Source organism: Psittacula echo, assembly GCF_963264785.1.
Source record: "Psittacula echo genome assembly, chromosome: 9".
Classification (NCBI taxonomy): Eukaryota; Metazoa; Chordata; class Aves; order Psittaciformes; family Psittacidae; genus Psittacula; species Psittacula echo.
This window is the reverse complement of record NC_137745.1, coordinates 20,106,876-20,121,589: the sequence shown is the minus strand read 5'-3', so window position 1 is coordinate 20,121,589 and position 14,714 is coordinate 20,106,876. Positions and strand designations below refer to the sequence as shown.

Genomic DNA, 14,714 nt, shown 5'->3' with positions numbered 1-14,714 from the left:
CAAGTGTCCCTGTCTCAGGAGGCACCCAGTGGCATCAGGCAGAGGAAGTGCTGCAGTGCAGCATGCGGAGGAGAGGACCCGAGTGTGACCAACCAGCCCATTCCTTATCCAACGAGTGGTCCATCTGTCAGATCCATGCCTCTCCAGTCTAGCTGTCGTGTGGGACAGTGTGAGGTAACCATACGTGTGGGACAGGTGCGGATGGGTTACATCAGTTGCTCTTTCCTTACCCAGCCATGCTCTAACCATTGTTATCAGTGTAATCAGTGAGTAAGGTGGGAGCTACATCAAATGTCTCTGCACCACATGCTGATAAGCCCCTCAGATGCCATCTGGCAGTTGTGAGGTGCTGTGATGGAGGAGGGCAGGGAAGTGTGTTTATGTGAAACACTGCAGTAGCTGTTTGGGTCGCAGCACGGAAGAGGGATGGGAGGGTCACTGTAGGTGTTTAAGGCCAGAAGAGATGCGTGAGGAGAGCCCCAAAGAAAAGCTGTGGGAGCTGTTTGCCTGTGGTAGATGCGACTGTGTTTCCCAAACAGAGGCTGATGCTGTGAGGTACTTCTGACTGACAGCCCCAGGCCATCATCCTGCCTTGTTCACCGAATGGATGAGGTTGGAAGGGACTTCTTGATGTTTACTCCAACCCCTTGCTCAGACTCTGGTGCCTTGTCCACTCTGGTTTTCAACATCTCCAAGGAGATCTCTACAAGTTCTTTGGGCAACCTGTTCCAGTGATCACCTTGACGGTAAACATTTTCTCTTAATGTTGAAATGGACTTTCCTGTCCTGTGTTTCATTTCGTGCCCATTGCCTCTGTCTGAGGTTTTGGTTGTGGTGTGAAAATTAAGGAAAATTAAGGGCATCTACATAACTTTGAGCTACAAAAACCAACACCAACAAAGCCATAAAAAGAGGAAATACTATTTCATATCCTGTAATGCCAAGAAATATCATAAGCAATAGCAATTTGCATCAAAGTAGATGGAGGAAGGTAATACTTCTGATTTAAAAACAAATTAAAATGAGAGGTGTAGATAAGCATTTTCACTTCCTTAGTGGCTTTTCTTTTTAGTATGTCACTACCACCTTTGGGAGATTTACATGGGTTTGTTCTATAAACTAGTGCAAATCAACTAAATGTACTAAAAGACACCTTTATTTCAACACCGACACATATCTCAGCTCAATTGCTGCTTTCAGGATAAAAAGCAGTTCTGCAGACAACATTAAGGTAAAGAAAGCTGCACTTGGTTTTATTAAGATTTGATAACCTTATAACATCATTTCAGGGACTACCAAGCTAGAAGAAAGCCTACACCAAGAGGAAACAAAGATGCGATTGCTCATGTGTGATGGATAAACAAAGGGTTGTAATAAAATAAGCTGAAATGGTCTTCCCACAGGGATGTTTTGAGGGCAGGATTGTTTACTTTAAGAGTGTTCTTAAGCTGTAGCACTCCCTTTCATCTACCCTTGAATCCCTCAGCTCAGAATAAACTACTGACTAATCGCCCTTAAGAAGCAGCAGCCTCCTCAGTGCTCTGACATCTCAGCACAGAGCAGGACTTCCCCTATAGACAGAGCCAGTCTCTTTCTTTCCATCACCATCAGCAGTGCCTGCAACACTCATACAAATGTGTCCCTCCACCGCACACAAGGCCCAGGGACGCAGGAGCCTGTTGGAAGGATGTCTCCGTTAGAGACAGCAGAGACCTGTGATGGCTGTGAGATAGAGCCCTGAAGGTACAGGCAGTATGGACAAACTCCTCTGAGCAGCCACGTTCCTCTCCAGAGCAAGCTCGCTCAGGGGCACATTTCACAGCCCAACCCATCTAGGGAACTGCCCTCCCTTTGGGCCATGCAGACCAGGACAGGAGCACAAGTGGAGAAGGGTATAGCCCTCACTCCCAAATGCTGCTGATTCACCCAGAAAGGTGACACCACACTTCTGATGGGAGGCACGCACCTGCATTTGATGATAACAGATCATGTAGAGCCATGAACAGTGTTTCTGCATGGGCATTGTGGTGATACCTGCAATATACACTGGTAATGCCCCTCTGCCTTTCAAGAACAGTCTGGGAAGAAAGGCCTATTTTCCAGCAAGCATGGGCTATGCTAATGGAGCTGGAGAGCTACTGCAGCACAGCACTGTGCCTTGCCATCCTGCTCTGGGAGTGAAGGAGGGGACAAGCAAATTGCTCATGAGTCAGGATCAGCTGCTTCAGCTCTGCCAAATGTGCTCATATGAACTACCCATCCTGTTTACATCCTGGGACACATGCATGTTTCAGGGAACCCTGCTACCACAGCATGTTCAGGAAAACGTGTCTTCTTCCCCAGAACAAAAAAAGCTACAGAGATGGGGCAAGGCAGTATGCAAAGGAAGACAGGGAAATCAGCGGAGTGTAACAGCAAAACTGCTTATGAGAAAACACACTGGAGATTTTATCCTGGAAAATGGTTCCATAGTCACTGCCTGCAGCTCCGCATGGTCAATCAGCACATTGGCCTTTGCAGCCAGGTCATCTGCATAGAGCACATCAAAGCAGCTGTAAACACAGGAGTCATTCTTTGCTTCCCATGAGACAGTCCTAGGATCATCCTCTTTCCTCCTGCTTGGCAGTAGAGGAGGATGCTGTACCAGAACAAGCTCACCTTCCCCCCAGCTTCCTTATGTGGAATAGGTCTTATGTGGAATAGAGACTGACGCCAGAAGGCTGTGCTGCCATCCAGCGGGACCTGGACAGGCTGGAGAGTTGGGCAGGGAGAAACTTGATGAAATATAACAAGGGAAAGTGTAGAGTCCTGCATCTGGGCAGGAACAACCCCAGGTTCCAGTATAGGTTGGGGAACGACCTGTTAGAGAATAGTGTAGGGGAGAGGGACCTGGGGGTCCTAGTGGATGGCAGGATGACCATGAGCCAACACTGTGCCCTTGTGGCCAAGAAGGCCAATGGCATCCTGGGGTGTATTAGAAGGGGGGTGGTCAGTAGGTCGAGAGAGGTCCTCCTTCCCCTCTACTCTGCCCTGGTGAGACTGCATCTGGAATATTGTGTCCAGTTCTGGGCCCCTCAGTTCAAGAAGGACAGGGACCTGCTGGAGAGAGTCCAGCGCAGGGCAACTAAGATGATTAAAGGAGTGGAGCATCTCCCTTATGAGGAAAGGCTGAGGGAGCTGGGTCTCTATAGTTTGGAGGAGACTGAGGGGTGACCTTATTAGTGTATATAAATATATAAAGGGGGAGTGTCATGAGGATGGAGCTAGGCTCTTCTCAGTGGCAAACAATGATAGGACAAGGGGTAATGGGTATAAACTGGAACACAAGAGGTTCCACTTAAACTTGAGAAGAAACTTCTTCTCAGTGAGGGTGACAGAACACTGGAACAGGCTGCCCAGGGAGGTTGTGGAGTCTCCTTCTCTGGAGACATTCAAGACCCGCCTGGGCACATTCCTGTGTAACCTTATCTAGGTGTTCCTGCTCCGGCAGGGGGATTGGACTAGATGATCTTTTGAGGTCCCTTCCAATTTCTAACATACTGTGATACTGTGACACCACACTATACCATGGCACCCAAGGCCTCATCCAACCTGGCCTTGAACACCGCCAAGGATGGAGCATTCACAGCCTCCCTGGGCAACCCATTCCAGTGCCTCACCACCCTCACAGTAAAGAATTTCTTCCTTATATCCAATCTAAACTTCCCCTCTTTAAGTTTGAACCTGTTACCCCTTGTCCTGTCACTACAGTCCCTGATGAATAGTCCATCCCCAGCATCCTTGTAGGCCCCCTTCAGATACTGGAAGGCTGCTATGAGGTCTCCAGGCAGCCTTCTCTTCTCCAGGCTGAACAGCCCCAACTTTCTCAGCCTGTCTCCATACAGGAGGTGCTCCAGTCCCCTGCTCATCCTCATGGCCTCCTCTGGGCTTGTTCCAACAGTTCCATATCCTTTTTATGTTGAGGACACCAGAACTGCACACAATACTCCAAGTGAGGTCTCATAAGAGCAGAGTAGAGGGGCAGGATCACCTCCTTCGACATGCTGGTCATGCTCCTCTTGATGCAGCCCAGGATACGGTTGCTTTCTGGGCTGCGAGCACACACTGAAGCTGGCTCATGTTCATTTTCTCATCAACCAACACCCCCAAGTCCTTCTCCGCAGGGCGGCTCTGAATCTCTTCTTTGCCCAACCTGTAGCTGTACCTGGGATTGCTCTGACCCAGGTGTAGGACCTTGCACTTGGCATGGTTAAACTTCATCAGGTTGGCATCAGCCCACCTCACAAGTATGTCAAGGTCCCTCTGGATGGCATCCCTTCCCTCCGGTGTATCAACCGAACCACACAGTTTGGTGTCATCGGCAAACTTGCTGAGGGCGCACTCAATCCCACTGTCCACGACACCGACAAAGATGTTGAACGAGACTGGTCCCAACACCAATCCCTGAGGGACACCACTCATTACCGGTCTCCAGTCAGATACTGAGCCATTGACCACAACTCTTTGCGTGTGGCCATCCAGCCAGCTCTTTATCCACCAAGTGGTCCACCCATCAAATTGTTTTTTCTCCAATTTAGAGACAAGGATGTTGTGTGGGACAGTGTCGAATGCTTTGCACACGAGAGACCTTCCCACCACGGGTCTTGATCCGGCACATACACCACTGGGAAAGCACTCAACACATCTGCATGCCCCACCCATCTCACTTCTCCCTTTACAGCTGCCCATTTGTCATAAGGATCTGGAGGGTATAAATCAGGCTCCTTTTCCGGATCCATAGGCCCCAGGTCTAAAAGACCATCCAGGTCATCATCAGAAGTATCAGGCGGAAGAACCACAGGAGCAACAAAAGCAGACTGATTTTTTTGATCTCACGGCAGAGTCCAACAAAGAGGGCGGTGGTAAGGGAGCCGAAGGTGCCGCTTCTGCCCCCTGTGCTTGTGAGCCGGCATGAAGTTTTAAAGTTTCAGAAATAACTCGCCACGGGCTCAATAAAGTGGCGGCAACTTTATCATTGTTTGTAGCACAGTCCCACAAAATTAACACCAATTTTGTCCCATATCTCTGGAGTATAAATATTAGTGGAATTAACAGATGGATCGACTTTTGATGCCCAGAGAAGGATACGTTTCAATTCTTCCTTGTCAACTTTTTTCCCATACTGCTTAAAAATCATAGCAAAAACTTCTAGAACATTTCCCTGCTCTTTTGTTAAAGCAGACCCCATAATTCTCAGCCGCTTACCCCCATCCTGTGAGAGGCAATCCGTACGGTTTGAATTCGTTTCCTTCCAGCGTACACCTTTGCTTACTTTCAGCAAGCAGTCCAGCTGAGCCACGGCACCGGATCGACAACTAGCTGGTTTTCATGCCCCACGCTGGATGCCCTTTGTGGCATTTCACGACACGGACTCAAGTTGATGCAAAGACTCAAATCCTTGTTTATTACCTCCAAGCCCTTTTTATCCCCTTGTTCGGTACTTTCCGAACCTGCACGTACATACAACGTTCTATCTCACTGGCCCTTGTAAAACTCTCGAGGTAAACAGTCCAATCACAATGTTGCAGACCCTCTCACAACCCCCACATCCTCTGGCCTTACATGCACCAACTCATCGCCCCAGGGCTTGTCAAAGCACCAAGGCCTCAGAGCTCATTCCCAAACTGTTCTTCATGCAAATCTTATCGCCTGCACTCCCCACACAGCCCCATCCCCACTAGGCCCAAGTGGGTGTGAGTCAACTCCCACTCCCAACATCGGGCCCAAACTCCCAACACATTGCTTGGACACCTCAGTGGGACCAACCATGTTTCATCTCTGAGCAACCACTCTGATCCCTCTCCACAGGCACAATAAAGGTGGCCCTTCATCTCTGGACTGGGAGATTCCAGGCTCCTTGGTTGGCTTCCTCCTCCTGCTCCTCTGCTTTCCTCAAGTGGCAGCATCAGGGACTCGGCCCAGAGCGTTGTCCTCTACCCGGGTATCAGCAGCGCCTTCCCCAGACCTCCCTCTTCGCTGGTTGCCCTTGGCTGGCTGCCCAGCGCCTTGGCCGTGGGCTTCGGGCCTCGGCAGCCCCGCAGCCGGCTCCGTTTTCTGCTGCAAGTCCGCATCCTGTCCCGTTACACGGCCTCTGCCCTTGAGCCCTCAACACCTTCCACACCGCGGCTCGCCCAGCGCGGCCTCCCGTCTCCCGGCAACGTGTGCTCCGCCCGCCCGTCCGCACGGCACGGCCCTCGCGGCTTGCCGTAGAGCCGCGTTGCGGCGGGGTTGCCGCGGCGGGGCTGGTGGTGAGTGGGACGGCCAGCGGGCCTGCCCCTTTCCTATCCCCCTGCGCCTGTACCTATCCCCGGCATTGCGGGTCCCCACTGGGCCCGCCCTGGGGCTGCTCTTGCAGCCGCGTGTCTCGGGTTCCGGCCGATCTCGAGGGCTGTCCGGTGTTGGGGGGGGGGGCATAATTTCTGGCTTCGGAGGTTGTCAGCAGGTGTGGGGGCTCCCCCGGATCGTGAGTGTGTGTTTGTGGGCATGGGGAGTTCTGCCGGGTCTGAGGGGTGTCTGTGGCTGCCGGCTGCCAGGTTTAGGGGTGTCTCTAGGTTTGGGGGTGTTGCTGGGCTTGCAGCATGCCGCAGCCTTCAGGGGTGCTGCCGTCTGCGGGATGTTCCTGGGTTTAGAGTCGGTTTAAAGTGGCTTTGGCCACCACTGCCCGGTATTTGTGGTTCGGGGGTGCTGCCAGGCTGGGAGTGCCACAGAGCTTGTAGTTTACACGGAGCAGGTTTCCGAGCAGGCTACCGGGTGGCTTCTTCCCTCTGCCCTGCGAGAGTGGGAGGCCTCGGTCACCAGCTGCCGGACAAAGCTGTGTTTTCTGGCCCAGCTTCTTAGCCTCCTCACCTGCCCCCGTCTTAAGGTCTGGCTTTCCCTGTGTTGTGTATTGTGGCCTCCTGCTGGAAACTGCTTTCTGTTTGTTGCCCAGAGAAGGGAGTTTAACCTGCGGCCAGGCTCAGAGCTGGATGTCTTTGCTGGAGCTGCCGGGGATGGTTTTGTGAACTGTACATATCTCTAATGTGTGTTCCCCCAATCTGCCCTTTCTCTGAGCTGTTGAAACAAGCTTCTGTTCCAGCCAAAAGAAACCCAAACCCTGGAAGTGCAGCAGTGCCAGGAATGCACCTCATACGGTGCCAGTGTGGCCATGATTTGCTCTCTGCCTGGGCATTCAGGCTGTGTGAACAGCGTGAGTACTGGATCAGCTGCCCTTGGGAAAAGCTGAGGGCACTCCTTGCTACCCCTCAGGTGTTTTTAACTTGTCCTGACAGAGGTGAAATCACATCTGTCACATTTAAAGTACTTATAGGATAGCACACGTTGTACTGTCTACTCTGCTTTAGTATTAAATGATGTGTTTCTGTTTATAGTTTAATTGTTCTTTTGCTTGTTTTGAGTCTCTGATGCCCATCAGTCAGGGCTGTTGATCCAGGCTGGTATTTGCTTTGCTCCTGTATAGCCTTGACAGTGCCACAGAAGGGACGCTCGGCAGTGCTGCTGCACTGTTGGATGCTGTGGTGGCCCTGAGGAAAGGGGCTTCGGTAATTCCTTTCCTGGGTCTAGCTGAAACTCAAGCAATCTTCTGCCAGTGGTGCCGCCGTGGTACTTTTGTCACTTGACAAGTTCACTAACATTTCTTGGGTTCACCTTAGCTTCAGTTCTGTTTGAGATTGCCAGCAAGCCTTTAATTGTGGCAGCCTTTGCTCCTGTTGCATCTTCCTGTTGGTCTGCGTGCCACTAAGCGTTTTGTCAGCAGCTGTCTAGTGATCGAGAGACTTCCCGTGATGGTCGGCTGCTGGGGCAGTCAGGACCAGGAGAGGGGTGTAACGTAACCTTTTGAAGCTGAACGGAACTAGCACCTTGAATTTATTCTGTCCTGACGCATGATGTCAGATCAGCTCTGATAGCTTTCTTTGCATTCCCGTGATACCAGGAAGGGTCATGAATCTTTAGTCTCATGGTAGGTTTTCAGCTGTAAATGCTTCTGTGTATTTCTACCAGCATCTGCTTTTGTCCATATAAAAGCATCAGCTGGGCCTTTGGTTTTGTAGTTAATGGCATTGTCTTGTAGTCCAGTTCATCCAGCTGGTATCGAGTTAGGTATAAGGAAGCAGATCTTTACTGTGAGGGTGGTGAGGCACTGGGTCAGGTTGCCAAGAGCAGTGATAAATGCCCCATCCCTGGCAGTGTTCAAGGCCAGGTTGGACGGGTCTTGGAGCAGCCTGGTCTAGTGTGAGGTGTCCCTGTCCGTGGCAGAAGGTTGGAACTGGATGAGCTTTAAGGTCCCTTCTAACCCAAACCAGTCTGTGATTCTATGATTCTATGATCTGCATTTGTCTCATTCCTTCTCCCTCTCTCTCTGTTTTGGGTAGCGGAATAATCTATCTGTTAAACAGAAGATTAACCAGGTGCATGTGTCTCTCTTAATAGAGAGTGGGAGAGGAAGGCAGAGGTGTCTCATCAGGACATGAGTAGCAGTGCGATACGGTGGCCAGTTGTGGTGGTGTTTGGCAGCGGTGGTAGCTGCGGCCCTGTGCTGGCTCAGTGCTTCTGGCTCAACCTTGGTGCAGAGGTTGCCTGTTTCTGGCCTGGTTCTGCCTGTGCCCATGGTTGGAGTCAGGTCTGTGTTGTTGTCTGGAGTGTGGCTTCATACCTTGTTCTGCTTTGAGAAGATTTTGGGTTGTTGGATGGGTGGGGCTGAGGGCAGGGTTGACAGTTAGTTGGCTTTGGGCTCCTGTATGATGTTGTCAGTGCAAAGACTTTGGCTATCTTTTGTCTTACCCCTGCTGTTAAATCCAGGTACATCAGCATCCAAGAAAGGAAGAAGACTAAAGGCAGCATCCTCCTCAGCCAGTTCTGTTCGTGGTGTCTGTCTGTCTTACGTCCACTCTGGGAGTGGTGCCTGTGTAGAATGACATCAAAAGGTGCTGGGACTTCTTTCTCGAGGAAGAACTATAGGCTGAGCACCGAGCCAGAGAAGTCCAAGGTCACAGGTATGAGCCTGTAAGTGCCAGGTAAAAGCAGGACCGCTGTGGACCCGGTGAGCGGCCCTTGCCTCACTTGAGATCAGCTGCCTTCCAATTGCAGTTACCTTGCTGATGGGAGGTGTAGTGAAGCTGAAATTGAGTAAGTTCTTGAACTGAGATTTCAGGAGAGACATTCCTGTAGTAACAAGGACTTCAAAAAGTCATGTCACAGTGCCGTTTCTTTGACACACAGTCCTGCCTTGTGAGGCTGGAGAATGTGTTGTTGCCTGCCTTCGTCCATCTGGTTTTGGGAGTTCCCCTTCCAGGATGACCAGCTTGTCAAGTTCTCAGATTAATCCTTTTCTGGGAAATTTTGATACATACTAGGCAGTCTGTTTTCTCTTGGACTCACCAATCCATCAGAATTGTGCTTATGAGACCACAAATCTGTCAAAGGAGACCACGAATTTGAGGGCACTGTTGCACCAGTGGGATTCCTGAGGATGTAGTTCCACCTGTGGGGACCAACTTACAGCCTCCCATTTGCTATTGTAGAGCAGCTCAAATTGGAAAGAGCCCTTGTTGAGGAGATGCACCCCATAAATGCTGACTCCAGGGCTGCTGGTGAAGACAGTGAGATGAGAACTGACTTCCTGAAGCTGTGTTTTCCACTGTGTTATCTGCAAACTTGAATATGATTTTCCCATAGTTACCAGTTTCTTGCTTATAAGTGAAACTAATGTTTGAGTTTCCCTCCTGCCTCCCTAAGCTTGTTTCCTTCATGTTTTTCACAAGGGATCGTGAACAGCAGGCTGCTGAATGATTACCTGCATTGCATCTTTACCAATGCTGATGGGAACCAGCCTGCAGCTGCTTACAGGTATTGGAGTTCTCATTCACTAGATGGCAAGTGATGCTGTATCAGTGCCCAGCTATATACAGCACAGTGGTGGAAGGAAAGGTATTTTAGTGCCACACAGTGATCTTTGTTATGAGCGTGGCAGCACCAAGGAAAAGAAATGACCCTTGGGTCTCGTCTCTTAATGGCTTTTTCAAATTGCGGGGCTTACTAGGAAGGATTCTTTAGATTTGTTTCTGCATGGAAAAAAAACCCCAACCCATACATAAAATCACTAGGCAATTTTCCTGAGATAAACAGGCACATAGGCATTCACCTGATTGTTTCTGTTCTCTCTTTACTTGTAAGGAAGTACCAAATGCCCAGGCTCTAGGTACAGGAAAGAAAAACAGGTTGTCAGTGCCCTGTAAACTGAACTCAAAGCTATTACTGATATATGGAATACCACGCATTTCTCGAGCTGTGGAACTGTTGGTACTTTTATTATTAGGAGTCAGCAAAGGAAAAGAACCACAAAATTCCTGTTTAGTGTCTGTTTTCTTTTATTTGTTTTCAGTTCTCCTTTACCTTGTAGCCCAGAAACTTGTAGCTTTGGATGAGAAAAAATTTCCCTTGCATTTAGCTGCTTTGCCCGAGACAAGTCAGACAGGTTCAGGGCAGGTGTGACTGTGGCCGAGCAAGGTAGGCCTGTTGTTCCTGCTGGTTAGCTGTGCTGCAGAGTGGCTGGGCTCACATTCCAGGAGCTATACTTAGTACTGCCAGCTCAAATGTGAGCTCGGAGCTGCTAAAAATAGCTGTTGGCATTCTCCACTCTTGGAGAGTGAGGCTTATGGCAGGGGTTTGCCACGAGCTCTCCTGCCAGCATACCTTGGAATATTCCATCTGCCTGAGTGTTTTGGTTTTCAGTATTTTGAATTTCTTTCCCTGGCGATTAATGCCTTGAAAGCTCAGAACTGATAGTCTGTTGGATTGGTCTTTCTCTTTTTTCTTTCCTTTCTTCCTTCCAGCCTATTGCCTAGACTTGGCTATTTGGTAGAAAGGCCAGTAGCAGTCAAATAGGTCTTGAAATAACATTTGCCATATGAGAGAAATTTTATGGTATGACATCTTGTCTTCAGAGGCCTAAATTCCTCACAGAGGAGCTCACTGCAGACATCTCTCTGGCTGTCTCTTCTGCTGCCAGAACTCCTGCTCCATGCTAGCTTCTGATGAATCTGCTCCGCTGAAAGCACCCTCTCTCATGCCAAGCTAAACTGATTTTTTGATTCCACTTCTGTGCATCCTCACATCCATCAGGCTTTGAAAGGGTCTCTCATCACAGTCTTAGGAAAAGCTCTAGTCCTGCAGAAGTGGGACATTGTTCCACAGATGGAAGTGCAAAGTGATGTATTGAAAGGGGAGCAGCCTCAACATTGTGAATAAAATGGTGAGCCCTGGGCTGATTTTTACTGCAGTGGAGTGAGATTGGGATGACATACTGTCAGAAAAAGAAAGTAGGAAGTCAGGAATTGTTAGGAAAGGGATAAGGAGAATCATCATGAATAAATTTGTGGTTTACCCTCATCTCAAGTACCATGTCATTTTGATCTTGCCAGATCCAAAAGGGTATTTTAATGCTGCAGGGGTTTGGAGGAAGGGTGAGAGCAAGTCAGGTGTCTGGGATCGCTCTTGTACAAGGAACAGCTAAGTGAACTAGCCTTGAAGAGAGAGAACTAGAGGAGGGCAGTATGAGAAAGTACTCTAAAGTAGTGGCCCAGAGAGAGTGCATGAGAGAATTCTCAGTATGCAAACAAAATCGTTCTGGCTGTTGTCAAAGCATGCTTTCTTACTGCCACAAAATACTCCTGAGCACACTGAAGACTCTAAGATCCTTTCTTAGCTACTTTGCTTGTTCCCGCTATATTGAGTCCTTGGTTCATTTATTGCCCCGGCGTGGTGAGCAGCAAATTCCTCTGATTCATCACAAGAAATACAGATCGATGGAACTTCCCAGTTTGTGTCTCACAGCACAGGACTGTGTGGACACATGTGTGTGGGCTGCAACTCTTTAAAACTTGGAGACAGAGTTTTCTGAATAGCTCCTGTGCATGTGTATTCCCCAGAAAGCACCTGACGTTCCAAAACCTGCAGGAGCACCTTGACCGGTTGTTAGCAGAGAAGAGTGGCTCTGAAGACAGTCGAGGTAGGAGACACCGAGTGTCTGGTTTTGTGCTTTCTGCTTGTGCTGCTTAATTGGGAGGACAAGTTGTATCATGAAAGGCAGTTCCCTGAGTGAGCCTTGTTCTGCTCTCCTGTGCTCTAATTTACCTTTAAATCCTGCCTATGAGGGGCTCATCAGCCATCCTTGGAGCGAGTCTGCTGGTGGAAGCAGGAGGCATATTTTCAGGTGAAAATGCCTGGAAAAGCAGTTTGGGAGCAAATGTTGAAGGTATTTCACTGATAATGACATTCAGAGCCGTTGCTGTGACCAGGAACATGCAGTGCTTTCCTCAGTGGGAAATGCAGAGGCTTGTTGACAATTGTACATATTGGTCTCCATTGTAAGTACTCCCTTTAGGCCTCAGGCTGTTGCCTGTATTTTTGCTAGCATCCATTTCCCTGAATGAGTCAGGATGTGGCACGATACAACCTGGCTCCTCTCCTAAAAAGAGCTTTTCTTGCTGGCTGCAATCAAGTGTGATATGTTGGCGAAACATTTGGCTCAGAGTTTAGTTTGGTCTTTAAATTTTGCCAAAGTAAGATTTTGGTGTCATGTGGAAAACTTAGCATATGTCCTGCCTGTTGCATAGCAAAGACCTTGTGTGTTGCTGTGAAAACCTCCTTTTAAATGTCACTGATGTCTCCTTTCCAGAGGTTCTCATGGGTAATGTTAGTTTAGTCTTCCTCCACTGCAGCAGACTCTAGGTGCTCTTGTAGGTTTAGCTGGAGACACTCATCAGCTGTACTGCTAAATCCTGCACAACTTTCCCTAAGAGTTTTTTCTGCAACTCTTGTTTCAGATCATGTAGCAGAGGGCCGGCTTGGTCCATCTACTGTGGTGTTGGACCACACAAGTGGTTTTGAGGGGCTTCTGCTGGTGGATGATGACTTACTTGGGGTGAGTGTGGTGCTGGGAGCAGCAGAAAATGGTCTTGTGAGACTAAAAGCACTTGGGGTTTCTTGGTTTGTTCTTCATAACAGATCCCTGTCATTAGCTTTGTAGTGTGTGGTAAATGGAGTCTACCCAGAAGGCTGCAGGATCCTGAAGGAAACGAGCTCTTCTGGGTCTATCAGTACCCCTAAATCTCAGCAAGCTCTGAGTGGAGCTGCGAGGGAGTGAAAAGTTTACCCTGGTCCAAGGGCTCGCTGAAGAGCTTGCTCTAAGCAAAGGCCAGCAGCCAGCTTTCCTGCCAGACTTTCAGCAGACTGCCTCTTCCTTCCTTCTCTTCTGGTGGTTAGAGGCTGAAGCTGAGGCTGTCCTTTCTCCTTTGTTTCCACTAGCTTGCTGCTTGCTCCTTAGCTGGTGCTCCTGATGCAGTAAATCAGTGGAAAGAATCCACTGGAGTGTAATCCTTTCCTACTTGATCGATTTCTGCACTCCTTTCACCCCTTCACTGAGGACACACATCCCATGTTCCTGTGCTCATTCCCTCCTTAACCAGTGTATCACTTTTTACTTCTAGCAGGGGAGGCTGCCATGATCTCCCTTTTCCCTTTAACCGCCTGCTGTAGCTTACCTTGGCTGTACCTAGAATTTACCCTCACTGGATCAGACTGACTTGCCTGTGATTTCCTTGTTGCTACCTTCATCTCTTCTTCATGATCTGTTGTATTACCTGCCATTCCTTTGCTTTTAGTCTGGATGCCCTGAATCTATACAGTTTTTCTAAGTTGTCCAGGTTTCAGATGTCTTTCCTATATATTATTCACTTTCAAATACCTGTCACATCTCACTAGGAACCTGTCCTTCGCAACATTGCCCTTGTACTGCTGCCATGTTGCATGCTTCACTGCAGCTCATTGAGTATGGATGAGCTGTGGGAAGGACCTGGATGTCTTCCCAGGGCTCTGAGTACAGCTGCTGGGATGGGGAAGATGTCCCATCTCTTTCCTACACTGTGCTTGTGAATAACTCTTCATCTACCTTTTTGCCTGATTTCAAAATATCTTTTGTTTGTTGGTCCAGGTGATTGGCCACAGTAACTTTGGGTCCATCAGGGCCACGACGTGCGTGTATAAAGGTAAGGAGATAAACCAGCTATGTGTTGAGAAAAGACCCTGGGAAGAGTGTATGGAGAGTTACACAACTAGACAGCTCAGGAAATCTTGAATGTGTTTCAGATCTTGAGTCTTCTCTTACCACTCTCATCCGCTGGCTTTTCCAGGAAGTCAGAAGGATGGAGGATTGTGTGATGCTGGAGCGAAGAGGTGGGAGGGGCATGCTGGGGATGTCCCGAAGCTCCTTTGAGTATCACGTTTATTTCTGTGGGAGCAACATCAGGTTTGGCTTCTCTGACAATGAGCCAGGCAGCAGGGATTCACTGTGTGGCATCTCTTTCTTTCAGGGAAATGGATTTACGAGGTGCTCATCTCCTCCCAGGGACTCATGCAGATTGGCTGGTGTACTCTCAACTGCAAATTTAATCAGGAGGTAGTGTAACTGCTGCACATGGCACAGGGTTGCTCTCTGTTCCTCTACTGCTTCTTAGGTCAGTGTGGAGCGTTGCATTGGTGCTGTGCTCTGCCCTGCTGGCACGTGGTGCCCAGCACACATACTAGAAATACAAGATCTGTTGTTTTAGAAATCTTCATTAGACTCTGGTCTGTGTTCACAGAGTGGTGCAGGCTGTGAAAGTCTTGTACAGTGGGTGTGT

The 14,714-nt window shown here is 49.1% G+C and overlaps 1 protein-coding gene across 3 annotated transcripts in view; it reads left to right on the top strand.

Moving 5' to 3' along the window:
* Positions 1-8,947: 8,947 nt before the first annotated feature.
* Positions 8,948-14,714, top strand: part of RNF123 (ring finger protein 123) — a gene marked incomplete at both ends in the record, with an annotated part of 50,272 nt that continues 44,505 nt past the window's right edge. For all 3 annotated transcript variants that reach the window (XM_080625691.1, XM_080625690.1, XM_080625689.1), the window contains 6 exons: positions 8,948-9,029; positions 9,798-9,882; positions 11,964-12,043; positions 12,861-12,958; positions 14,027-14,081; positions 14,406-14,491. In XM_080625691.1, the coding sequence (XP_080481817.1) occupies positions 8,948-9,029; positions 9,798-9,882; positions 11,964-12,043; positions 12,861-12,958; positions 14,027-14,081; positions 14,406-14,491 (486 nt within the window). The remainder of the gene's footprint in view (positions 9,030-9,797; positions 9,883-11,963; positions 12,044-12,860; positions 12,959-14,026; positions 14,082-14,405; positions 14,492-14,714) is intronic.